The sequence below is a fragment of the Nannobrachium achirus genome (assembly GCF_963921795.1).
Source record: "Nannobrachium achirus genome assembly, chromosome: 12".
NCBI lineage: Eukaryota > Metazoa > Chordata > Actinopteri > Myctophiformes > Myctophidae > Nannobrachium > Nannobrachium achirus.
Genome location: NC_137832.1, coordinates 27,750,742 through 27,776,431, shown reverse-complemented (window position 1 = coordinate 27,776,431; position 25,690 = coordinate 27,750,742). Strand labels below are relative to the sequence as shown.

The following is a 25,690-nucleotide window of genomic DNA, read 5'->3' as shown; positions in this document are numbered from 1 at the left end:
GTGCTGCGTGTTCTTGGAGATGATCAGGGCATTTACAAAGCGCAGCTGCGATCTTGCTATTCGTGTCGTGCCGTGAGTGATAGACTACCCTCTCCATAACGAGTGAACATACAGTATGATTAGCGGAGCTGTCCACTGTTTCCATGCAGCGGTCGTTTCACGTCTTGATGCTTTTACTTCTTTCGCAGCTTTCTTAGTTACACTCTTTTCTTCAGTTGTTTGCCAGGTTAACTTGTCATTCTTATCAAATGTAGTGCTGTTGAGTCTGTATTGAATCTGCATTGTAAATGACACCGGCAACTTTATTAAATGTGCGTCAACTTCTGTCTGAGACTTCAGTGCTGGGGCTGGAGGCCTCAAGATGGGATGTTCATTTACTTCCATTTAACAAAGACACCCCCCCACCCCCACCCCCCCACACACACACACACCTCTCCTCCTCTCCTCCTCCTTTCCCTTCCCTGTCGGCTCTCGCAACCAGAAGGAGAATGCTGGAAAATATAAACTGTTATTGTTAAAATGTTTGTTTGCTAAGAATTTTCATCTTGTAAAGCAGCCCACCCTCCACAGGATTTGAAATCAGTGGGGCTTTGCTTTCATGTCCGTCCCTTGACACCTATGCTTTTGTATCTTGAGCTCGATGAATATTCAAGGGTTTCTCCGCGGGGCTTGTGTACAATAAAAGAGTCAACGTCATGAAAGTTTATTTGCTAGACCCCCCTCCCCCCCTTTCTGTCTTCAGTGCAGTGTTTTGAAATATACACAATTGTTGATTGTTTGAACGGCAGCTGTATCTTGCCGCTAATGAGTGTTGTAGAAGCTACTGTGTTCAACTTGCATTTTGATGTAACTCAATTTGACAATGGATCCACAAAGACAATGATGTTGATTTAAGACAGCAGTTGTCTGTGCTGTATTTTCTATTGTTTGTACCTATTGCTGAACTGCTGTTTTGTTTATTTACAGGTCAACCAGATTCAGAAGACCGTTGTTGATCCCCTGAAGAAGTAGGTGTCTGTTCTTAATTTCTATAAATCACAGATTTGATAGATGTAGCTATACTTTGTGTGTCTACTCTGATTTATCCTCATAAACCCTCTAGACTTGAGTTGGCTCTTGGACCACCTTTTCCCCCGACACCCAAAAAAATGGCAAGCTCACGTGTTGCAACGTGGCGCGTTGCGAACTTGTAGATCTGCTGTTTTGGGCAAATGTTTACCCTAGGATATGGAAGCTGTTAAGTCTGAGACTGGGCAAATTAGATTGAGCCCGTTTGGATTTCAATGTTCTGCATCGGGACAATTCTGACATCAGAGATAAAAGTATAAAGATTGTGATTGTCTGAACTTTCTGACACATTCCGCCGATTTTGCATTCCTGAACAGGTTCAAACGGGCACAGAATTATTTGCATGTACCATTTTATTCAGGTTCCGCAAAGCGAAGCGCATATAGGGAATTTCAATTGTAGACCTAAGCCAGTGAATAAATGCTGCTGTGGTCTGGTGTGTAGTGTGTCTGGAAGAAAGTTTATTTGGTTCTCTGTCCCTACACTCGCCCCCATCTGAGCATGCAGTGAGCGCTATTCCATTCCTGAAGCCTAGCCCTTGTCTCCCTCCTTCACTGATTCCAGACTCTCTCACACACACACACACACACACACACACACACACACACACACACACAGAGGTAGCTGTGGAGGGAGTGGCCAGGCAGGGAGCAGTCATCCCACCCGTCTTCCGAATGCTTGTTAAGGTTCCGCTTCCTCCTCGCGGCTCCTCCCCGGAGGCTACTTTTTTGGACGGGGGCGTGTATGACATATTTAATGTGTACACACTGTAAGAGGGGTGTGCGCTGCATGCATGTGTTTGCCGCACAAGTTTGCACTCAACTTTCCCCCACAACGTTGCCGGTGTCTTGATTTCTTTTAGAGCAACTAAACTGTCTCACCAAGACACTTTATTTCTACAGAGACTCCTCTGTAAGACATAAATACTTTTTAGACGGCGTCTGCATGTGCTTTGTTTCTGCTGGTGTGCTGCTCTGATGGTGGAGCAGTGACAGGATGGAATGGTTCTAATTTCCCCTTCCTGGTGGGCGGCAGGCGGACGTGTGGGCAGGCTCTGAATATGGCAAAAGTCCCAGCTTCCTGGGTCTCGGGCCATGCATTGGTTGGAGAGCAGGACTGTCTCTGGACAGTACACACACACACACACACACACACACACACACACACACACACACACACACACACACACACACACACACTCTGAAAGAGACCACATTCAACAAACAGATTGTGGGGGGTGGGGGTATTATCTTAACAGGATGGATTTTAGGCCATAAAGTTAGGCTAGGAGGAAGTAAGTACATAGACGACTTTGAAAGCCACGGTAAAACCGCCCTCTTCGTTTACTTTTCCCCTTCATTAAGACACACTATTATTACAATCACAGAGTGTTTTCTATGGAAAACTGATCCATGAAAGCCACTATACATTAGCACTTCCATTAAGATCCCATTAGTCCACCACTAATTAATTTTTTCTCATTGTTTACTCTTTGTCAAAATACTCTTTTGGGTGGTTTTGGATGATTGTAAAATGAATTGACAGAATGTTGAAAAGGAAACTGTTAATGTTAATGGAGAGCCTTGAATTAGCCTGGTGTACAAACACGCACGTTGACACTTTGGGCAGGCATTTAGCTTCACCGCTCAATGTGCAAGTAATGCGTAAAAGAAATAGAAAGGAGAAGATTCTCTTATCACTCTCGTCTGCCTGTATTTCTCTTTACCTCTCTTTATCTCTTTCTTCCTGTCCATCTCTCCTCTACCCCCCGCCCCCCCCCCCTTTTCTCTCTATTGTTTTTCCATCTCTGTTCCTCTATCTCTCCGTCTCCCTTACTCCCAGTCCCAACCGTGTATTCTGTATCCACTCAGCGAGGTCACTCAGTGACATCACTGTGTTTATGTGAAGGGAGGGGGAGTGCGTGGGCATGAGGCATTTGTGTTATCTGGGCCTCCTAACCTAACCCTTTCTGCTCCGTTGCTCTTTTGGGTGAGACAGAAGGCAGGCCTGTTTTGAGACCTCTGCCCTGGGTTGAGCAATGACTGGACGAGGCAGCACCGCCCCTCTCAATCACAGGAAGTCTCGGCCCCTAGAGTAGGTCTGCCCAGGGGGCTACCTCATTCATTTGACATACAGTATCTGCAACGTTTGATTTTCTTCGTTTTTAATTGCCTTTCTTTTTGCTGGGTTATTTTTTCATTCCACTCTTAACTGTACGGTATATATAGTGACATTGTGGCAAGTTGCCAGTCCCTTTTTGCCAAGCTTATCTGGGATATCATGTGTCCTGCTTGCATGAGTCTTCTCACTTTCGATCGAACCAAGACAATGCACAACAAAGCACAAGGCAAGTTATGGCAGAGTGAAACTTTCTTTTGTTGAAACAAAGAGGGCTCTGCTTTGCACAAACTTCACAAAGGGTGAATGGTCCTTTGCTTTTGAACCACTTACACAACAGATGGCAATCCTTTGTATTTATTCTTTATTTAATTTGGTGTGTCCACATTGTTCACACTTTTAGACGTACTTCATAAAGTAACATTGTCCTATTCGATGGGTCCTCATCTGAGACCATTGACACATTTTATTTAGGTAGGTATTGGGAGACAAAAATCTCTGACCTTTTTTTTTCTTTTCTTTTTGTAGTAGTAGTATGTATTTTTTTCTTTTTGTCATAAATTATGAGATAGTGACAAAAAGTGGGGCGGTCAACCTTCCAGACTGAGGGTGTCTGTCTGGCCTAGACTGGGGCTTGGCTGCTGGGTCAGACCGGCCCGTCTGTGGATTGGCAGCTGCTCATAAACACGTTCTCCGGTCCAGATGCTATTTCCATCCAGCCTCTCTCACCACACCCTGACCTATCACATGAACAGCGGTGTGCCCTTGGCCCTGTGCAGCCTTCAGCCCCAGTGCAAGACTTCGGCCAGACGAGAACCGACCACAAATACAGACCTATCCGGCTGACCGGTAGTGGCCGAGCCATGGCCAAGGGATATCGAGGGAAATGTACACTGCCTGTACAATTTTACACCAAACTGTCATTACACAGACAGTGCAAACGGTGACCTTAAAACAGGACTACTGTCACACATTGTGCTGACAGAGCTGAGTCATATTGACTTCCACAGGTCTGGAATCCTGTGAGAGTTGAATGTAGCACAACTGAAACACTGACATCCTCATGGAGACTTCCGGAAAAGACTCTCCAAGCTGTATCAATGAACAAGCAATGTGTAGGTAATTGCTTATTACAGTTTTGGTTTCTGCAGTTGTTTACCATACAATACATTTTGGCAAATCAGCAGTACTGAAACCTTTCACTTCATTTTGAATGCCTGTAGTCAAGACATTAACAAACATGCAAAAACAGACAGTAAAATAGAGACTACTGATCACATGTCATTATTTGCTGGATCACAATCATTTTTGCCATTTTAGCCATAAATGCATTTGCAAACATGTACATAGAAGATAGGTTACCAACGGTCCTCTACACTCGTGCCACACTTATGCCATTATCAGCCCTGACTTTTTCCACAATATTGAGAAACTCAACCTGAGGCTAAGCGGGCCATTCTCTATAAACAGTAATCATCTTATTAACTTTGTTTTGAAAATTGCTATACAAATAATGTGTATCATTATAATGTCGTCATGGTTTTCTAAGAGTTGCAGAGAGCAGCAACGTGTCACGGTAGCTCCCAAGGTGACTCAGGGGGTGGTGGGAGGTGAAGTGTGAAGCCACGGCTCAATGAGAACGTGGCCAGGCTTTGTGTCACTTTAAAGTTGGTGAGCTGCGAGTTGTCATCGGCCAAATGAATCGTGCCGGAGTGCACTCATGCCTAGAGGGCAGTTACATAATGCCTTGGCGCTTTCCAAGTATGTGTACACTAAGACTGCGGGCCAGATAGTAAGACCAGGGGAACGGCATCCACCCCTGCCATAAACTGGGCCAAAGTGGTATTTTATAAATAGCGAGGGAGCGTGGGCTGTGGGGCTTGGCTCTGTGATGTCACACTAGTGATACAAGACCACTCCCTACTCTACAACTGAACTGTGTTACTTCCTGTCGGGAACAATCCCTGCTTGTCTGCCTGAGGCTGAGTCTCGGCCCACGTCACTTTGTTCCCCCCTTCCCCCCCCTGCACCTTCCAGTGCACTGTCATGCCCCCTCCACCCTCTGGTTTAGCAGTGGTGTAAAATAGCTAAGTACATTTACTTAAGTACTCTACTTAAGTACACTTTTGAGGTATTTGTACTTTACTTTGAGTATTTCCAATTTCCAATACTTTTACTTCTACTCCACTACATCTCGGATCCAAATATTTTACTCCACTACATTTTTTTGAAAACTTTAGTTACTAGTTACTTTGCAGATATAAATTATAATATTATAAAACATACATAAACCAATTTAGCCCTATTTTATACCTTTCTACAGGCTGCGACGCGTTGTAAGCTCGTAGATCTGCTATTTTCAAACTTTTACTTTGGTACTTTTAAGTACTTATTGATGCCAATACTTTTGTTCTTTTACTCAAGTACATTTTGAATTCTGGACTTTTACTTGTATGGGTGCCCTCACACCAAAATACCTATGAAAGTGGAATCCGCGTTCCGCCAATGCATTTCAATGAGAGTGAAGCGGTTTCATGCCAGCAGAGGATTTCTGCAAAAAACGCTCCCTTATCATTGAAATGCATTAGCGGAACGCAGATTCCACTCTCATTGGTACTTTGGTGTGAGGGCACCCTTACAGAGTATTTCTACATTGCAGTATTGATACTTTTACTCAAGTAAAAAAATGTCAGTACTTTTCCCCCCCCGGCACTGTCATGCCCCCTCCACCCTCTGGTTAGTCACACACTAGGCAGACGGTGCCTGCCCTGGACTACTCTGGGATTTCACAACAACTACTCTACAGATCCCTCGGCGGATTCCCCCTCACCTGTTGTGTTGAGCATGGCTAGGGCTGGCTCAGAGAGGAAAGTAAATCATGCCCACACACTGAGCCCGTTAATATGTCTCTGGGTGGAAGGAGACGTAATAAACTAGGGTGGTTGGTTGTAGTGTGCCTACACACAAGTGATGAAATAGTCTAAATGAGTCACTGGAGCGAGAGAAAAGCGTGTGTAACTCCTCTTTCATTTCACGCTATACAGACACCTGTGTGAGCGATCCCGTGGCCTACTTTTACACAAAGCACTACGATTGTTGTGCAATTAGAGGTGATGAAATTATTTGTTGCCTACTGGGATGAGTGTTCTCAGAAATGACACTCCTGGTCTGCAGGGGTTGCAGCTTATGCTCCGGTCACATTACTCACCTTGCATTGCATTGTACAGCATTATCTGTACATTCAATGTGTTTCTGTAGGCATTCATCATAGTTTGCATATCAACCATAACATACTTTTATTTAGCTTTAAATTTAGGAAGTGTTACTGTAAGAAATACAGGGCGAGCTGAGGGTAGAGAGAGGAAGAAATGCAATTCACAATTATGTCTGGAATCGAACCAGTGACGTTACAATTATGTGGTCAACACAATCCAGTCAACTACCATTGCGCCCCAGATATTTTTTGTGCTGTATTTACTCTTGATTGTGTGCTGTGTTGCACACTGAAAATAGCCAAACTACAAGCACACAACACGTCATGATTGTAGATCGCTGTTGTACAGTAGGTGCATGACACGGCACACAAATGGGGCTATAATATATCTGAGAATATATTCTAGCTTAGAGGAGGCTAAATGAGTGATGAATATTTATTAATTTATAATTTATTTGGGATCAGAGATGTTTTCGCTGAGGTCGAGTTATTCCATTTCTCTTCACTCTGTACAGTACACTGCTAGTTTCCCATTAAAACAGCCATAAAACCAGTGCAACAAGTCCCAGGATGAAACTCAGACTCCTGTTGCTAAGTTACAGATGAGTGTTTTTCCTATTTTTAGTGCTGAAGACCGAGGATTCTCATAGAAAGACTGTATTTTTCATTTGGAACACAATAATTGTCGCCAAATGAATTGTTTCATGCCATTTTGCACTACAGTAATTAGATAATAGATTAGAAGCAGCTTAATGCAATGCTGTCCCCTGGGGTTTGAAAGTGCATCTGCAATAAGATGTTGAGAATGGGGATTTTTTGTAATTGATACCGATGCTTATTAAGCTAGGCCTTGATACATAGAATGTGTGTCTTAAAGTTTTACAGATGGAATAACACTTTGGTTCAGGATCTCATTAACTGCAGTGCTTCCCAAAGTCTCTTGTGTATTTTGACACCCTTTTTTTTTTTTTTTTTTTTGCTTCTGCTTTTGTGTGTGTATACAGTGTGCACTATTGTTTTTCTCTTGAGTTGTGTCAGACATGTGCAGGTGCCTGAGTTTGTTTGTGCTCGTCTGTCTCAGGTACAGCGGTGTCTTCCCCAGTCTCAACATGGCTGTGAAACGGCGAGAGCAGGCACTGCAGGACTACAAACGTTTACAGTCCAAGGTGGAGAAATACGAAGAAAAGGAAAAGACCGGACCCATAATGGTCAAACTACATCAGGTACATCAGCCTTATTTTGTATCCAGCAGAATCCTGTGTGCATGTCTTTTCTTTTCTTTTCATTTCTTTTCTTTTCTTTTCTTTTCTTTTTTATTTTTTTACACTGGCGACCCAATTTTGGCCATGTCATCATAGGCAACAATCTGAAATGAGCTGATGTACAAGCTCTACAACGCGTTGCAAAGCTTGTAGTTCGGTCATTTAAAAAAAAAGAAATTAGGAAAAGAATGATTAAAGTCTCGCGTCTCTGCACGACACGTGTTGGTCCACTTGAACTCTTCCCTCCGTTTTCTGCAGAGGAGCAGAGTTCATGCGCTTCTTTACAAGTTGCCAGTATTTTGAATAGAGTGCAATAAGTGAACAAGACACAAATGCTGACTGGATATGAACAAAAATAGTTGAGCACATGCATACTGTACATGTGCGCTCCCCTCACCCACGCAAGCTACCAGGCTCTCAAGTATTGCCTTTTTCAAAAAAAGGCATCACTGCGGATCCACAGTAGCGTAATTGAGAATTGTGGACACACACACACACACACACACACACACACACACACACACACACACACACACACACACTCTCACACCTGCGCACACCTAGGCCACTACAGGCACGCACACACATTCACGGTTAGTGCTGCAGTATTGCCTGGGTTCTAACACATTCTCACATGGCGAGCCACCCACACACACATTGAGAAAAGCACTGTCAGGGGAACAAAGCCTGAAGAGGCCTCGTACATCCCTGCCCTTTGAATCTCTCTGCACTTAAAGAAACGATCCTGACTAAACACGAGCGCGCCATTTCAGGATATGTAAGGGGGAGGGGGGGGGCAGAAGAAAATCCTTATTAAGAAGACACTTATTAATATACACGGACAGCCACATACTATACGATATTCACAATGTGTTGTATCCACAACAACAATAACTTTCCGCAATAATAAATATCCACACGCTAGCTCTGGCTCACACATACTGTACTGTACATCCATGGTGCATCCCATTATTCCCCACCCACTAATATACACACACACACACACACACACACACACACACACACACACACACACACCTCCTGCCTTGGAGTCCTCACAGCCAAGTCTGCCCACATTACCCACTCCTCCTCACTGTGGTCGTGATTACTGCCTTTTTCTTTAGCGTCTCTTTCCGTGGGAATTTGGCAAGCGTTTCGTTTTTCTAATGAACTATTAAGAAACTACACTCTTGAAATCTTTCTCACGTGTAGTTTGTTCATCTTTGCAATAAAGATTTAAAGAAAGGAAAAAAACTGGATGATTTGGGTTGATATGGGAGAATGTTTAGCTACAAAACGTGATGGTGAACACTGGTTGTGTGTGTGCTCCTTCAACCCCTCACCTCCACCCCAACAGGCCAGAGAGGAGCTCAGACCAGTCAGGGAGGACTTCGAGGCCAAAAACAAGCAGCTGCTGGATGAGATGCCCAAGTTCTACCACAGCCGAATAGATTACTTCCAGCCCAGCTTTGAGGCACTCATCCGGGCACAGGTTAGTGCTTCACGTGGAGACACACACACACACACACACACACACACACACACACACACACACACACACACACCCCGAGTTGTTGCTCCTGCAGACGATGGGTCAAACAGTGGAGAAAGTGTGTTGGGAAGGAGTGCCTTATCCTAGCCTCCTATCTCTGTCCACACGGTGCTAATGTAATTAACCCCCAGTGAGGGCCCACAACACTGTGTAGAGGCCGGGAAGGCCACGTCTGTCTGGCTCCACTCTGATCCCGCTAGCCCTTCTCTAACCTGGCGCTGTTGGCTTCCTTAAAGCAGCTGGGCGTCTGCAGCAGCAGCGCCATTGCCCCCAGCCTGCCACAGACCAGCCATGTCATGTCATTTCCTTTTTTTTGACAGTTAACTGGCACATGCTCCTAATTAGTGAAACAAGATTATCCTTAGACCTTACATCAATTTATAGGATTACAGGATGAACCTGGGTGCCTTTTTTAAACGATACGTTTACCCACTCAAGTTCCGATCTATCAAGCTCTATCAAAGACTAAAAATTGCGCCTTTACTTGCTTATTAATTAATCTCTAGCTCATTGGCATTAGGACCTTCCTTAATTGTCACTATTACGCTATTATTCACATACACACGTTTGCCTTATTGCATGTTTCCCCTTCATCTTCATTCATGTATCTATGACACACACACACAATGTGTGCGTGTACACATGCACACACAATTCTCTCTCACACACACACACACACACACACGCATGCACACTCATTCACTCACTCAAAGCAACACGTGGGTGGCCAGTGGACCAGTGGAACTCATCGCTGGCCCGAGCACACGTGCTCAGTGTGCTTCTCCACTCCCTTTCCTCCAGGCTAGCGTTGCAGAGCTCCCCAAGGCTGTAGAATGGAGCACAATAGCTGCCTTTGTTAGGAGGCTTCCAGCTCCTCCACCAGGAGTCCCATCCAGTCTCCGTCGATGGGACACATTTGCTCTAGCCTGAACTGTCCACCTGTACAGATGTTGTTGAATTGAGACTTTGTCTTCATAGAATTCCCACTGTCACACTCAGTTTGTGTATTCTCCTGCTGTGTGTTTATTTTTGAAAAGTTTCTTCTTTTTTTCCACCCCTTTTTTTTCTCTACATGCTATTTTATTTCTCCTTGAAACTGCTTAAAGTTTAAATCTGTTTCCGGAGGCATTTGTTTCCCCAGCAATGTGGTATAATGGATTCCCTGCTTACACTTTTCTTTCCTGTATAATTTGTGTCTGTACTTTATTGGGATGGGTTTCTAGAGATGTCATAGTAGTCACAGTGCAGCACTCTTTGTATAAATATTAAGCAACCGGTGGTGTGTAAAAATGCCTTGACAAACGTCATATAAATAATGCCCGGGTTTACCCAAAGGTTCCTTTTTTATACAGTAGGTGGTCAGTCTCTTCCTGTGCGTTGTCCCATGATGACTGGATTAATTGTAGTAGAGTCTCCATGCTAAACGGGACATCCACTTATACACACACACACACACACACACACTGATCTGGTGTAAATTATCGTCACTGACATGGACATTTCCGATGGCCCTTTCAACAAGCCACTTTTGAAATGGGGGGAAAAAAGGATCCACTTTACCCCCACAAACAGCAGTAACCCAATACTCAAGGCCCACTCATGTGGTTTAGGTGGCAAATTTAGGTATAAACACAGAAGACTTTGAGACTAAGCTTCTGACCCAAAGGCCTCCATTAGCTGGTGAGAAATTCAACGTTGATGCTTTTGGGGATTTTTCTCCAGTAATTCTGCCAAATGTATTAGTGGTGCAAGTGTTGAAGACCAGTATATTTTTCTTTTCAGTTTCAACTAGCCATTATTCTAGTTTCATAACATACCTTATGGCTAAAAGTCTTGCTAGCATCTACCGGTGTTCACCCTCCTGTCTCGGCTTACAGTGCAACACAGGCACAATACTTAATAAGTGACCAATGCTACCGTTAAAGCACTGTAGAGGTGATACAGGGAGTTCCTGTCAACCAACATGGAGACGGGTTGGATTCCACTGCAGTCTGCAGTGTCTCCAGGTTGGCCAGGCCCCGCAAACAATTGGCTATGTTTGCGGGTCGGAAGCCAGCAGGGGAGGGCGTTCTCTGTCACTGGTTGGTTGGGGGTGCCTGTTCGGAGCAGAACATGAAGGCATAGCGTGTTCCTCCACACATGTTAAACCTTCCTTGTGAAAACTCCTCATGTCCGGTAAAGAAGCGACTGGCAACTCCATGTGTATTAGAGAATGTATTAGGTTGTCTACACCAGGGGTTCCCAAACGTTTTTGTCTCAGGGCACCCCATAAATATGTTTTTTAATCTGAGGCACCCCTACATTATAATTTTCACTCCCAGCACCTTATATTTATAGCATATCATCATTGTCGGGTGGACACCTTGTATGTCCAAAAAACGTTTAGTATTTATCATCTATAAAATGTACTAAACTAGTGAAAACAGCTGAGCTACAAGCACAACCCCTCGCGAAATCAGCCGTTTTCACTAGTTTTGTGCGACAGAGGTTTCTGCCTGACAGTAATGATATTTTAGTGATTATGTTGCAAGGAAAACGTTGAGATAATAGCCATTTTGGTTAGAACTGACTGAAAATAACTTTGTACTTCAAGTTTAAAATGATACTAAATATTTTTTCAAGTGTCCAAATATTATCAAATGATCTCGCGGCACCCCTGGACTGCCATCGCGGCACCCCAGGGTGCCCCGTCACCCACTTTGAAAACCCCTGGTCTACACCCTTCCCTGGCCAAACATTAGGGGCTGGCACAGTGGCGGGGGACTATCCGAACATGGGAGGCATTGGCTAAATTGGGGAGAAAATTGGGAAAAAAGAGCACTAGGATAGGCATGATTACGTGGATAAATATTGAGGTGTGTGGTGGTTTTGGAGGGTTTCAAGGGGTTGTAGTTCCCAGTACTTTCATTCTCTGCCCACTCTTGTGGAGTCTTGTAATGTGATTAAAGTCTATTAATCATCAAAGCATACTCTCTGGGGATCCTGACTCATGAACTAGGGGAGGAAGCAGGGGTGGGATATGTCAAGAAAGCTTTCAGCAAACATTCTGTGCGGCTTGTTCAGATTGGAGGTGAAAAGGCAGGGTCACTACCCACCGAAGTGCTCGCTTCTTTTTGGCTTTGAGTTGTTTGATAATGTACAGGAGCCCTCTGGTACTCCCAAATCACTTCTCGTTTGTAGGGTTGAAGAGGTGTGTGACCGACGGCCTTAAATCGTTGTACGTTAACTGAGGTTACACTGTGGGTTGAAACAGTTTGGTTTTCTTATTTCTTTTGCCTATTTTAAAAATCTGAAACCAAGGGTTCTCCAGTCTATTTCTCCTGCTTCGCTTCCTTTTCGTTTTGTCAGCCACTACATTGTGTTAACTACACTTACATCTCGTCTTTCTCAGGTGGTGTACTTCACCGAGATGCACAAGATCTTCAGCGAGTTAACGGATCAGATCGACCAGGCGGGGCTGACGGACGAACAGAGGGAGAAGGAGAACGAGGCCAAGCTCAGTGAGCTACGCGCTCTGTCCATCGTCGCTGATGACTGACAGAGGAGGAAACGCTTAACAAGGGAAGGACCGCTACTACACAACGACTTTCCTCCCTTTCATGACTCACTGAGTGGATCACACTCTTTTCGGTTTCCTGTGTAGTTCATGTGGACAGCATTGGGCCTTAACCTGGGTAGACTGATGACTTTCTTTCCCCCACACACACACACATACACACAATCACTGTAGCCCCCACGGAGCGCTGCTCTGCTTCTTCACTCCGATCTATTCATTCTATCGTTCTACTCGCAAAGCAAATGAAATGCCACATTTACATAGCCATCAGCCCAGCGCTACACTACAAGCCACTATATCTATTTATTTTCCAATAAAGGAATGAAGCAGTTCTTCTTGGAACTAATTAGCAGGGTAACACTTCTTGATTTCCAAATATGTCTGCACGCGTTTGTTTCCAAAGTAGGTAGTGAGGATGAAAATAAATGTCATCACGTGTGCTTTGTTAACAGCAAAGCAATCCGTGCAGGGGTCAGATAATACAGCAAATCTGATGTTGCAGAAGAATTTATTCAGTATGTCGAAACGGAATGATGGGTGCACCGTCTGGGGTGTTTGGTCAGAAGGATTTCTGTTGTGTTGATTATAACATTTGTATTTTACTACACTCAACCCTCAGGTTTAATCACTAATTAAGCGTTTTGCCAGGATGTGTGGGAGCTCCTTTTCTGAGGTATACAGGATTGTAACATTATTTGTATATAAAGTACTCGCGTTATTGTCTTTACTGTGGGTAGAATATCCTGAAAACATCTCGCCTGTCAAAAGAATGATTACATTTTTGCTGAAAGGACTCAACTCTTTGTGGAGATCTTGGTGACACTAGACCGTCTCGAAAATCAAAGCTGTTGCGCCCTCTAGTGGAGCATACCCAACACTCCCACTTGACACAACTGCAGTTTATTCACAACATGAATCCTTTGTTCTATTGTTTGTTGTTACAGGTTCTCCGATTGGGATGGGGCCTTTATACTTTAATATACATTGCAGAGTCCTGTCTTCACACACACTGTATGCCATATCAAATCAAAACCATTCTTTTGGTTTTTCCTTGCTTTAGGACCAAACTGTATGGTCATTCCTCTTCCTCGTTGCCATCAGGAAATGTCTTGGTAGGATGCTAATGTTAGATGGACTTAAATAGCCTACACCACACCAGGAAGTTGATTGTTTTATTCTTGAAAAGAGTAGGATGATGAAAATACTCTTTGAAGGAAATGCCTTTAAATGCGTGCCCTTTATCTGTGTTCTGCAGTGAAGTCCTGTTTTGTTTTAAGTTGGGTAATTGTATCATGAAGGTTTTCCAAGTTAGTGATTGTTAACATTAATATGTGAATATGTTATTTAATGAGTGAATATGTTTAATTTAACACAAGTGGGTTTTATCATGCTTTTTAATTTTATTAATACCAGGATTCTTAACAATTTGACTATTCTCTACACTACAGACTATGTTTTGAATTGTCCTTTTTCATGTTCAACAAATCATAGAATAAACAATAGTCTCAATAAATCAACAGCACCATTTCTTTTATCACTAGTGCAGTAGTGAGAATCATTTGTGTATATGAGATTCATGCATATGAGGGTTAGGATTTTGATCAGACTCAGTTCAAGGAAATTTCAAGGGAATTTCACCACAAATAAACTCTGGTTTTTCAATGGCAGCAGTGATGCATTTAATCGCACACAAGCATTCACAGTAACTAAAATGCATGTTCAGTGACACTTAAACAAATTAGTTACAGTAGCATCTACACAAATGTCTGATCTTTATATTTACAGTTCAGCCCTTGTATTCCATTTACAAATTTGATCCAAGTTCTATCAATTATATTTAAGGAAAAAACAGTACAATTTGCCAGTTGCCTCTCAAGTAAAGTTGTGAATAAGTCAAGGCAGGACTGATTCAAAAACCTATCTATATACGATCTCTATAATCTCAGCACTACAACAGTTGTGCATTGTTATCTTTCTGTATCGATGGTATGTAAAGTGTTTAATGCACATATAGCAAGTGTAATGAAGATGCCTGGATGGACTCGAGAGTTTTCAGGAGGGAATATCAATACCCCAAAATATAACTGATTGTATATTTTGATTAAGGCACAGGTATTTTCAACTATTATTCTCTGTCCTCTGCCCTACTTTTTGTCCATTGATTGACAACCTTGATGATGGTGGATTTATGAGCGGAATTCTATGTTGCCTTCTTGTTGTACATGCTTGTGATCTGTTCCTGGAAGACCCTGCGAAGGTCAATACGTCTGCTCTTCAAAGTGGGTGTGAGGAGGCCATTGGCAACACTAAACATGTCCGGGTGCAAGTGAAGGTCCTTCACCTGAAAGGAGGTAAATGAAGAGCGGTGGAAAACGACACGGTTAGCATCTCTGTATAGCTTGGAAATTACTTGTTTAGAGCCTAGAATAAAGATTCTAGTCATGGATTTATTTACCCAAGTAGTCACAACTAAGTGTCATCTAGTCGAGTTCCAACGCGCTATATAAGGCACATTTTGCCCCTTGACAAAAATGATGTATTTACAAATTAACGAGCGTCAACATTTAAGAGCAACACTCCTTGAAATGGTCATGAGACGAATGTCATGGCACCGTGTATAACTACAGACACAAACATTAGATTATGATGACAATGTATGCGTTGCCATCTTAATTCTAGGTGTGAACAACAATTCCTCACCTGCTCAAAAGACTTCAGCCCTGCTTCCTTCCCTACAGCCGTCATGTCCTCTAATACTGCTTTCTTTACGTCCTGTTCCAAGAACAAACAAGACAGTTTAGAAATTCATACAGCGCCCGTGAAAGTCTGACATGCTTTGTACACAAAGAGGTGATAATGACTTACTGGATTCTGACAGAGTTCTGCATATGATCCCACAAATCCTCTCTCCTTGGCCCACCCGGTGAATACCTCTGGGTCGGGCACGGCGATGCCGATTAGATGAGACTGGCAGCAAGTAATACAAAATAAAGTCAAATGGTTTCCGACATTTTCATTAGACCATTTAAAATGTGAATAGGATCTGTGTCAAACTGTAGTCCTACGTTTCCTTAACTAGCTGGCATACCTGGCTGGTTCTGGTTCAGCTTCCCATGCTTTCTCTTGATTGGCACGGCTGCAGATTCATACATATGAAGGTGTCTTATACCTTTCCCATTGAAATCTACTGCCGCACCAAGCATGCAGTGCTGTGGGAAACTGAACTGGGTATGCCACCTTCGAGAAACCCGGGATCACAGTTATGCACAAAGCCTAATAAATTACATATATCATGTATAGCCCTGCAGTACCTGTAAACTATCTCCATGCACAAACACCTGCAGTACCGGGACACAGCGCATGTAGACATTTTCTATCTTCTCTGGAGCTATATACTCTCCCTGGGACAGCTTGAAGATGTGCTTCTTCCTGTCAATGATGCGCAATGTCCCATTCTAGCAGAAAGGATTTAAAGAAATTATTTACAATACAGTAGACCACATTGATCATGAATAGTCCTTATTTGTCACTCAGCTCACTGGAAGCCACTGGCCGACGTCCCCACTGTGCAGCCACCCGTCACTGTCCAAGGCCTCAGCTGTCTTCTCCTCATCTTTCAAATAGCCCCTGAAGACACTGTGGCCACGGATGAGGATCTAATGGCGTGAAAAGCCAGGAACAGTGTTGGTAGGTAACAGATGGTCTACTTCACACAATATGTTAATTACTTTCCCTTTCCCAAGACTGTCTCACCTCTCCCTCTCCGTTCTTGGTGTAGTAGCTCATCTCGGGGATGTCGACTAGTTTTACCATCGCACAGGGTAAGGGTGCACCAACGTGACCTGATACACACATTGATACATACATACATGCATACTAAAGACCGGAATGACCAACGTGGGTACAGAAAGTGTTTTCAGCACAGATGCTGTGCATAGGGCTGTCATGATTATGACATTTTACTTGACAAATAATTGTGATTAACAAGTTAATTGTGTTTTTGTCATTGACAATTACATTTCTGTTTGGCTTTTAGGCTTTGAAGTTGCACATGTTAGATATGACACATAACCTAAATATACAAATAAATTACTGACATATTTGACAACTTTATACTTAAAAAAGAACATTGATAGTGGAAATAGCAGATCTACAAGCTCACAACGCGTCTCATCGCGACGCGTTGTGAGCTTGTAGATCTGCTATTTCCACTATTTTTTTACTTTAAAAAATATATATATAAACATTTTTCAACATGGAAACGATTATGACGATTATGAAACATAATCGCGATTATGTCAAATAATCGCGATTAGACGATTATGTAATAATTGTGACAGCCCTATAGCTGTGCAAACATCAGGCCTATACCTGCGCTCCAATCTCCCGGCATAGAGAAGGTGCAGCCAGCGGTGCACTCAGTCTGACCGTAACCCTCAAAGATCAGACAGCCCAGAGTGGCCCTGAGGAAGGACAGCACCGTTGGGGAGATGGGTGCCGATGCTGTAAGGATGAACCGTAGATTGCCTCCCAAATTGGCCTGGAATAAAGGGGGGGTGTGGGATTTAGATGGGTTAAATCAGGGTTCCCCAATTAGTTTTCCCCAAGGGCCGAATTATGTCTAGGGTACCAAGCCGAGGGCCACAACATTGCAGGGGGCGACGGTGGCGTTCCCGCTACTCCAGCGACGGTTCAGATATCGTCGTTGTCGGGTGAAAATCTTGTATATCCAAAAAAACGTTCGTTTTGCATTTATCATTTTAAAAATGATTTAAACTAGTGAAAACAGCCGATCTACAAGTGCGAGGCGTTGTGTGCTTGTAGATCTGCTGTTTTCACTACTTTTGTGCGACAGCCTTGTATGATTTGCGAAGGAACGTACACATTTGGAGATACGAGATTTCCACCCAACAACTACTATATACTAGTGTTGTTGCTGCTCTTATACCACCATTATTACTGGGGTTGGTGGGGGCCAGACAGTAGCCCCCCGCGGGCCGCAAATGGCCCGCGGGGCGCCTATTGGGGAACCCTGGGTTAAATGGTATACAGATACATTTTACAGCATGTTTGCTAAAATACTGCTCCACCTGTGCTACATCCTAATGAATTGGTTATGAAAATCATGTTTTGCTTGCTTGCTTGCTTGCGTTCTTCATAGTCACAAGATATCAGGATCGTCTAACATAGTGGGGTCATTCAGACCACTGTGATTGTTCTCTGGGGTTTCTAAATGCTTAATTTATGCTCCGTCGTACGATGGTGTTGCACACCGAAAAAAGCAGATCTAAGCCCACAATGCATCACGTCCTTAACGCATCGTGGGCTTGTAGGTCAGCTATTTGGTCTGAACTAGGCTTAAGACACTGACCTGAATCCTGTTGAACACCAGCTTGTCCCACAGACTGTTGTTGCGTACAACGCCACTGCTAAGCTCTGCCTGCTTCCTCCGCACAGCGTAGTGGAGCAAAGCCCGGCGCAGCGGAGACGTCACTGAACCCAGGATCTACTCAGGCAAGTCAACACAAACGTACTGAATGTAGTATTAAGCTTAAAGCAAGTTAAGTGTTACATTAACCATAGGGGAGTGAGGTAGACAACACGTTTATTACGGCAAGTATGAATTTCATGTTTAAAAATAATCAATTTCCAGTGTCCAATGTCATGTTATTTAAAAAGAAAACGAAGGAAAGAAAAAACATACATGAACATGCATAATTCATACCGCAGTATGGGTGCAAATATTACTTTACTGACTTTGTCATAGATGCGGTTGAGCAAGCGAGGCACTACAGGAAAGAAGGTGGGCTTGAGAGTTTTAATGTCATCCATGAGGAGAGAGATGTCACCTTGGTAGAACCCTACTCTGGCTCCGTGGCAGAACATGGACACCTGAAGACAGGTAGGTATGATTAACATTTAAAACACACACATACACAGACACTGTGACAACAATCACAAAAAGGGGACAGATAGAGGTTTAACTACCTGAATCATCCTCTCAAACATATGAGCAAGGGGGAGATAAGAGATCGACACATCCTCTTGTTGGATCACAAATGATCCCTAGGGTGGACAAAGAAACAACAATTTAAAACTGGAACATTTTTGAATCACGTAGTTGGCAAAACCCTATGTTTTCTAACCAAATGTAATGTACTGTATAGCAATCACAGATCTAAAATAGCTTTCACAATAGCAATTAGATGACAGAATCTTTTACAGAGGCAATTAGCTCAAGTGCCTTCCAGTTGCAAGGACAATCAAATATCCAATTAATCATGCCATTACACACAGCGGGGAGAGAGAACGTATGGAGACTAGTGTAGATAGTGACAGAGAAAGGAGAACTGAATGAAGCCGTGAAGCTGTTTTCAATTAGGGAATGAGGATGTCGTGCAGACAGACCTCCAGGATCTTAATAACAGAGGAGGTGTTGGAGGCGATGTTGCCGTGGGTGATCATGGCTCCTTTAGGCTTCCCTGGATAAATAAACAAGGCATTACTGCAGTGGCCTGTGTGGCAATGGGAGACGCTAGCCATGCCATAATGAGCGGTTGTTAGTAGGCGTTTGATGGACGCTTTTCTAACAACGCAAGTGACCTCAAGACTTAAGGAGCAGAAGCGTAATTATGGGGGAAACGTAAGAAATGCCAGGTACCGGTGGTTCCACTGGTGAAGCACACTACAGCCAGATCCTGAGGTTGGGGCGGCTGAAAGTAAACAGCAATACAGAAAACATGAATGTGAACATGACAAAAGGCTTTCATACACTTCTGGTTTAATCCTCAGCTAAAACTGAAGGCTAAAGACCTATTTTGCGAGTCGGCTAATGAGAAAATCTGCTTCCTTTGTATTTAAAGGCTAATTACATATTTATTGGATCCTTTTTGATGCAGCAACATAGCTGGTGAGAGGCGGTAAACTCACCACGGGATCTTTGAGGTTCTGCCGTCCCATATCCTAAGATGGGAAAAGAAAGGGTTTGAGTTATAATTAAAGTGTTTGAATCAATCACTTAAGGCAGAGTAAATACATTATTCTAAAACGGCTAGTTCCATTCCTTGATTCTGATTGGCTGGTTTCCCTTTAATTGCTATGGTATATGAGACTATAATCCACACCTTAAATCAGTTTGTTCAGGGTGTTCACAGGGTGTTCACAGGCTCACCACGCCTCTCAGCCGTTATAAAATACCAGGTAACCACATGCCTCTTGCGGCTTATTGCTTCAGTTTGCCATATTACAGTACTAGAGGTTCGGGCCGCTATGCAGCCCTCAAACCTACATTGCACTGCTGATCCAAACGATAAAGTGGGGGCTTTTTCAGAGTAGCGTACCTGTCTGTCTGTGTCCCTTTTGTGCCCATATATGGATATCTCTGTATCTTTCTGTCTACCTGTGATCCCCTTTAAGCCCATATATAAGTGTCTTCTAAATCCTAAGGTTTTTTCTTTTTTTTGTTAAACTATGTTTCTGTCAGTGGTTCTCAAAATGTTTCATGCCAAGGACCCCCAAAACTACATGTACCGTATATGGCCACGGACCCCCATCTCAAAATATTGTATCAGGGCCCCCCCAGAAGCAAATATTCACGGCTTTTCAAAAATAGCAGATCTACAAGCTCGCAGCGCGGCTGTGAGCATTATCTGCTATTTTTCAATAGTTAAAGCATTCAATAATTCTAGGCCTAAATGGGTTAAGGATATGTCTGAGTCAGAGTGCTCTGCCAGCGGCCCACCCTCCCATTCGCCAATGTTAATATAGAAGGATATACAGCAATTCAAACATTTGACAGGCTTCAGGCCCAACCACTGGCTACACTGACAACAGCTGATATCTGTGAAGTACCCTGGTCAACCTGTAAAGAAGGCTGACAACTGTCCACATAATCACAATGTTCAGGGCTCAAATCCGGCTCAAGGCTAGCCTAGTAAACTGACTCCTCCTGCCTTCTGATTTGAATAGCTTAATAGCTTGTTCCTTCTATATCCTGTTTACACAGTACTAAGGCTTAGTGGAAATGGCCTGAAATAATCTTTCAGGTTTCTTGAAAGCAACCACAAAATACACAGCAGTAAATAATGTGCCTTGACTACAACCATGTCAGTGAAAAACATGCCCTACCCAGTGCCTGAGAAGAGAACTATTGAGCATAGCATCTCTACAACCTCTGTGTTTGTTACATAACTGAGCTCGGTATCGTTCACTCTTACCATGAGCTGTGACAAGTGCAGAATGTCCACTCCACACTTTTTCCCCCTGTCCAGCAAGGCATCATTGAAGTCGTTGAAAAGCACCAGACAGGACAGGGTGGGAGTGACTCCCTTCTCCTTGTTCTCCAAAAGGGCTATAGCCTTCTCCTCCCGATCACAGATCACCAAGGTGATCTCCGCTAAAAGTGGACGGTGAGTAGGGCTGTCACAATTATTACATAATCGTCTAATCGCAATTATTTTACATAATCGCGATTGTTTTTCAAAATCGTCATAATTGTTCCCATGTTGAAAGATCTTCATATATTTAAAAAAAAAAGTCAAAAATAGTGGAAATAGCAGATCTACAAGCTCACAACGCGTCGCATCGCAACGCGTTGTGAGCTTGCAGATCGGCTATTTCCACTATCAATGTTCTATTTTTAAGGATAAAGTTGACAAATATGTGAGTAATTTCTTTGTATATTTAGGTTATGTGTCATATCTGCCATGTGCAAATTCAAAGCCTAAAAGCCAAACAGAAATGTAATTGTCAACAACAAAAACACAATTAAATCGTTAATCGCAATTATTTGAGTGACAATTAATTGTCATGTAAAATGTCATAATTGTGACAGCCTTAACGGTGAGTTGTTTCTTACGTATTTAACTTGCAATAATGACACACTGATTGTGTTGTGTATTTGCTCACACAAAGATATTAAATATGGCATTGATTTTCATGGGTGGTTGTCTTACCTAGGTTGAGTATGTGGACCATTGCTTCCAACCCCAGCGTCTCATACAGAGGCACCACTGCCATAGAGTAGCTGTAACAGGCCAGCTCTGCAATGATCCACTGTTGCCAATAGATGGAGACAGAGTAACACAGTTAGACTCACTTCCTGGCTTGTATCATATTAGTTCAGGGGTCTTCAACGATTTCAGGCCAAGGACCCCTTAGTTGAGTGAGAGATGAGGCGGGGACCCCCACAACCTGTTCATAGATTCCGTATCGTTTCATTGTTTGACAGCACAATCGTCAGTGTATTTTGGATTCATGTCAATTTGTTTTTTTTTCAGATATGTAACCGCTTGAACCATCAATACTTAATAAACTTGACCTTTCACTCTGTACTTAGTTTGCTCTTTTTCCCTTTTTAGCCGAAAATAGCCGATCTACAAGCTCACAGGGAGCTTGTAGATCAGCTACTTTTGGCTAAAGTTCTCAGAATATGGACACTAGGGTTCAAGTGGTTAATATAAAAAAGGAGAAACATTTTTTTTCTATCACCCCCTGTAGTAACTCTGAGGACCCCCTAGGGGTCCCGGACCCCCTGTTGAAGACCCCTAGTGTAGTTAGTCGATGCAGATCGACTTTTTACCCAAAGGTCAGAGAAAATATAGAAATATAGGTAATAAATAGCTCTTGGTTAAATAAGCATAATTCTCATAGTTTCCTCTGGCTTAAATGTTGGTACATAAGATCCAGTATATAGTATGTTATTTTTATTTTCACCATGTCCGACGGTTGCAGGCAGGAGAATATCAAACACTGGAAAGTTTCTTTCATGCCAGAGTCAACAGGACCATCACTACATCAGAGTACATCAAGAGTATGATATAGTACAGAGCTTTGGCCGCAAACATTATTCATTATTATATTAATAGTATGGCATTTTATCGTTCTTAATATGTAGTAGCTCTGTCGTTAAATGGCTTTTTAACTAAGTCCTTGCTCGGGTGTGCTTGAAGTTCTCTCCCTCTTCAATCATTATAATAGTTTATTTTTACACAGTCCTTTTTTTTCAAAACCATAATACAGTTGATGTTGAGAAATCAAAAGGACATGGTACACTAAATGAGTGGGTAGATTGTTCTGCAGCTGCTGCCACAGAGCCATGACTGAGAAGGAGCAATCCTGTTTCACTTTGTCTACTTTGTTTTCAGGTCATGAAATCAGGTCATGTCTGAGGTTCTTTAGCTATATCATTCTCATTTTGGTGCAAAATATTTACTTTTCTGCACACGTCCACAGAAGTTACGTGTTACTGTCACCTTGCCCCTTGAAAGTGATAATTAAAAACAGGCAGAACAACAGGTTCATGAACAAACTGTTCATGAACATGTCATTTAGATGCTCCGTGAAAACTTAAATGACTCATTTAAGCAACACTCTTGCCTACCAGCTGGTAGGCAGAGCTGACCTTACATGATGCCACCACCAAAAATATCATCTAAAACTCACCCAGTACCCACCCAGTGTGTGGGAACAAAACAAAGAAAAAAGAAAAAAAAAACACGTGTACCTCTGGCCTGTTCTGTGCAAATATTCCAACAAACTGCTCCGGGTTCGGCTGGCAGCCTTTGGCCAGCAGCCCAGAACCCAGCACCTGTGCTTGCTCAGCCACCTGAAATAGCAGGATTGTCAGTGAGGAACGGTGTTATGTAAAACCTCTGTGATACTTGTGTCTCAAAATACCAAACATCTGGCAGACCTCTGTGTAGGGAATCCACTCATAGGGCTGCCCTGGCTTCCTGAAGCCCAGACATGGGCCATTTCCTGGGGGTCACAACATGCATGCAACATGCAAAAAAATATTATTTTTTAAGGGCTCATGAACAAGTTCAGTGCTTACAAAATGTTATGAACAATTGATCTGTTGGTAACAGGCACATGCACACATAGACATCAAAGGGGGCTTGAGCCCCTGCCCTTTAACCCGTCTGTAAAAAGTGCCCTCTCCAGACCATGAATGCAGTTTTTACTATGGTGAAATGAATGCAAATGCCCCCATACATACAAGGCAGCATTCAAGAGAATTGCCTTGTCCAAACTCTCCTGAACTTGAATGCAGCATCTTATATGTAGAAAGTAGTTCCTTCTGGTATCACGCACCGAAGATTGCTGCGACGCGTTGTGAGCTTGGAGGTCTGCTATTTTCGATATTTCCACCAAAAGGCCCTTTTAGAAATTTCAGCCCCTGCCTCTCTAACATTGTGTGCACGTCCCTGGTTGGTAACTAATCCAAAGTACCGGTATTTAAGACGGGCTAGTCCCGTTTGGGCGGTGTAGCGATAAGGCGAAGTAGCGATAAGGCTTCATCCCATTCATGCGTTTATCGTGCGCTTGCCCAGGCCTTACGGCCTGGGCATAAATATAACGATTGCATTCACCACGGCTTCGTAACTCGCTCGGGCGCGAAGAGCAGGACCAAGGTCCGCTGGCCTTCGCGCCGCTTGCAATGTCGTGGACAATAACTGTGACATATAACCATTGTATTGCTCATCAGTACGGTAGGAGAGCCCGTTCGTACATTTGCCCCCGTTAGTCCACTTCGCCTTATCGCTACACCGCCCAAACGGGATTTTCCCTTTAAGACATAGAAATCTATTTCTTAATTGGTTATTCTGCAATAAGGACACAAATAGAGGGATGTAACCAATAGGGGCCGAGGGATCTCACACCACCCCCCAACCAACCCCAATTCTGCCAAAACACAGCCGCTCACCAGCAATCTTCAGGCCTCTCTGGAACATGTCATATGCAGTCCTGGTGTCGTCATAGTAAAATTCTAACAGTGAGTCATCCTTAAGGAGTGCCGAACGTCTACAGCTGGGCTCTCCCTATAACAAACACCCACAATAAAATAAAATGCCTTTGTTAATTATGAGACTACACCCTTTGAACATTTTCACACAGCAGAGGTATAAGCCTGAGTTACACTTGGTTGCGCTGCGCTACGTGTTGCACACCGTAAATAGCTGATCTGCAAGATCACAAGATCGACAATTTTCTGTCAATCTTCTGATCGGTTAAATATACCTAACATTCACAACAGAATCAGATTAGAATCAGAGTTCTCTTTCATTGTCAGGTATGTTTGCACAATGCACATAGAGTACAGGGAATTTGCCCCGCTGAGGTAGGTGCATTAAACTGAATCAACAGAATAGAAAAGATAATAGAACCATGATCCACTCACCTGGACAGCCACAGACTGGGCTTGTAGATCACAGGGGGGACGCATGGGCCGAGGACGTGTCACCAGCCAGTAAGCAGTAAGTGAGGCCAGGGCCCCTATACCCAACAGAGAGGACGGGGACAGAGAGAGGGAGGACAGAGAGAAAGAGGACAAAGGGAAAGATGGAAGAAGACTCCAGATGTCCTCAGATTCCGGCACTTTAATTCCACCGTTGGCACGAATTGATCGTAACCACTCCTGAAAATGCATTACTGAGAGGGGGAGACAGAGAGACAGGGGGAGGGGGCAGTGTACTGTGAGTATGCTTGAATGAATGAATGAATGACGTGGGGAATAGAATCCGGTGGAATGGGAGGCAATTATATAGTGCTTTCAAAGACACCGCTCAATGTTGCTGAGAATTAAGCACAAAAGTGCCATTGTGTGGTAAAACTATTGTATGCCCATACCATTAACCAGTTAACAAACTTCCTACTTGTTAGTGATGGACACAATACAATACAAACACGGTACACAGCCTATCTAATTAATCTGTAACCTCAACCTGATGTATTCATTACAGTGCTTGAAACATTTTTGCTGTAAAAAGAAGAAAAGAAATAACACATGGTTCAATGATAAATTCTGTTCACAATTTTCAAGGGAAACCCATTTCAGAAAAAGACACACATCTACCTTTCATCCCCATCTCAAGTCTGCAGAACAACCCAGCTTGAGAAGGAATAGGAATAAAACAACC

General features: G+C 43.2%; 2 protein-coding genes across 2 annotated transcripts in view; one reads left to right on the top strand and one right to left on the bottom strand.

Annotated features, from left to right (window-relative positions):
- bin3 (bridging integrator 3) overlaps positions 1–14,338 on the top strand; it is a 49,995-nt gene extending 35,657 nt beyond the window's left edge. Inside the window, exons 6-9 of the mRNA XM_080738144.1 lie at positions 967–1,007; positions 7,482–7,623; positions 9,020–9,154; positions 12,606–14,338. Of these exons, the coding sequence (XP_080594270.1) occupies positions 967–1,007; positions 7,482–7,623; positions 9,020–9,154; positions 12,606–12,752 (465 nt within the window). The 3' untranslated portion in view covers positions 12,753–14,338. The remainder of the gene's footprint in view (positions 1–966; positions 1,008–7,481; positions 7,624–9,019; positions 9,155–12,605) is intronic.
- A 632-nt stretch (positions 14,339–14,970) lies between these two features.
- acsl2 (acyl-CoA synthetase long chain family member 2) lies at positions 14,971–25,200 on the bottom strand (the record flags this gene model as incomplete). Its single annotated transcript, XM_080738543.1, has 19 exons — positions 14,971–15,111; positions 15,471–15,542; positions 15,636–15,737; positions 16,082–16,225; positions 16,310–16,426; positions 16,524–16,612; positions 17,142–17,310; positions 18,142–18,276; positions 18,528–18,662; positions 18,759–18,836; positions 19,179–19,252; positions 19,432–19,483; positions 19,701–19,733; positions 20,987–21,165; positions 21,725–21,824; positions 23,275–23,376; positions 23,464–23,528; positions 24,478–24,592; positions 24,952–25,200. 19 exons carry the CDS (start codon positions 25,198–25,200, stop codon positions 14,971–14,973), a joined length of 2,151 nt encoding a protein of 716 aa, XP_080594669.1.
- Between the last annotated feature and the right edge of the window lie 490 nt (positions 25,201–25,690).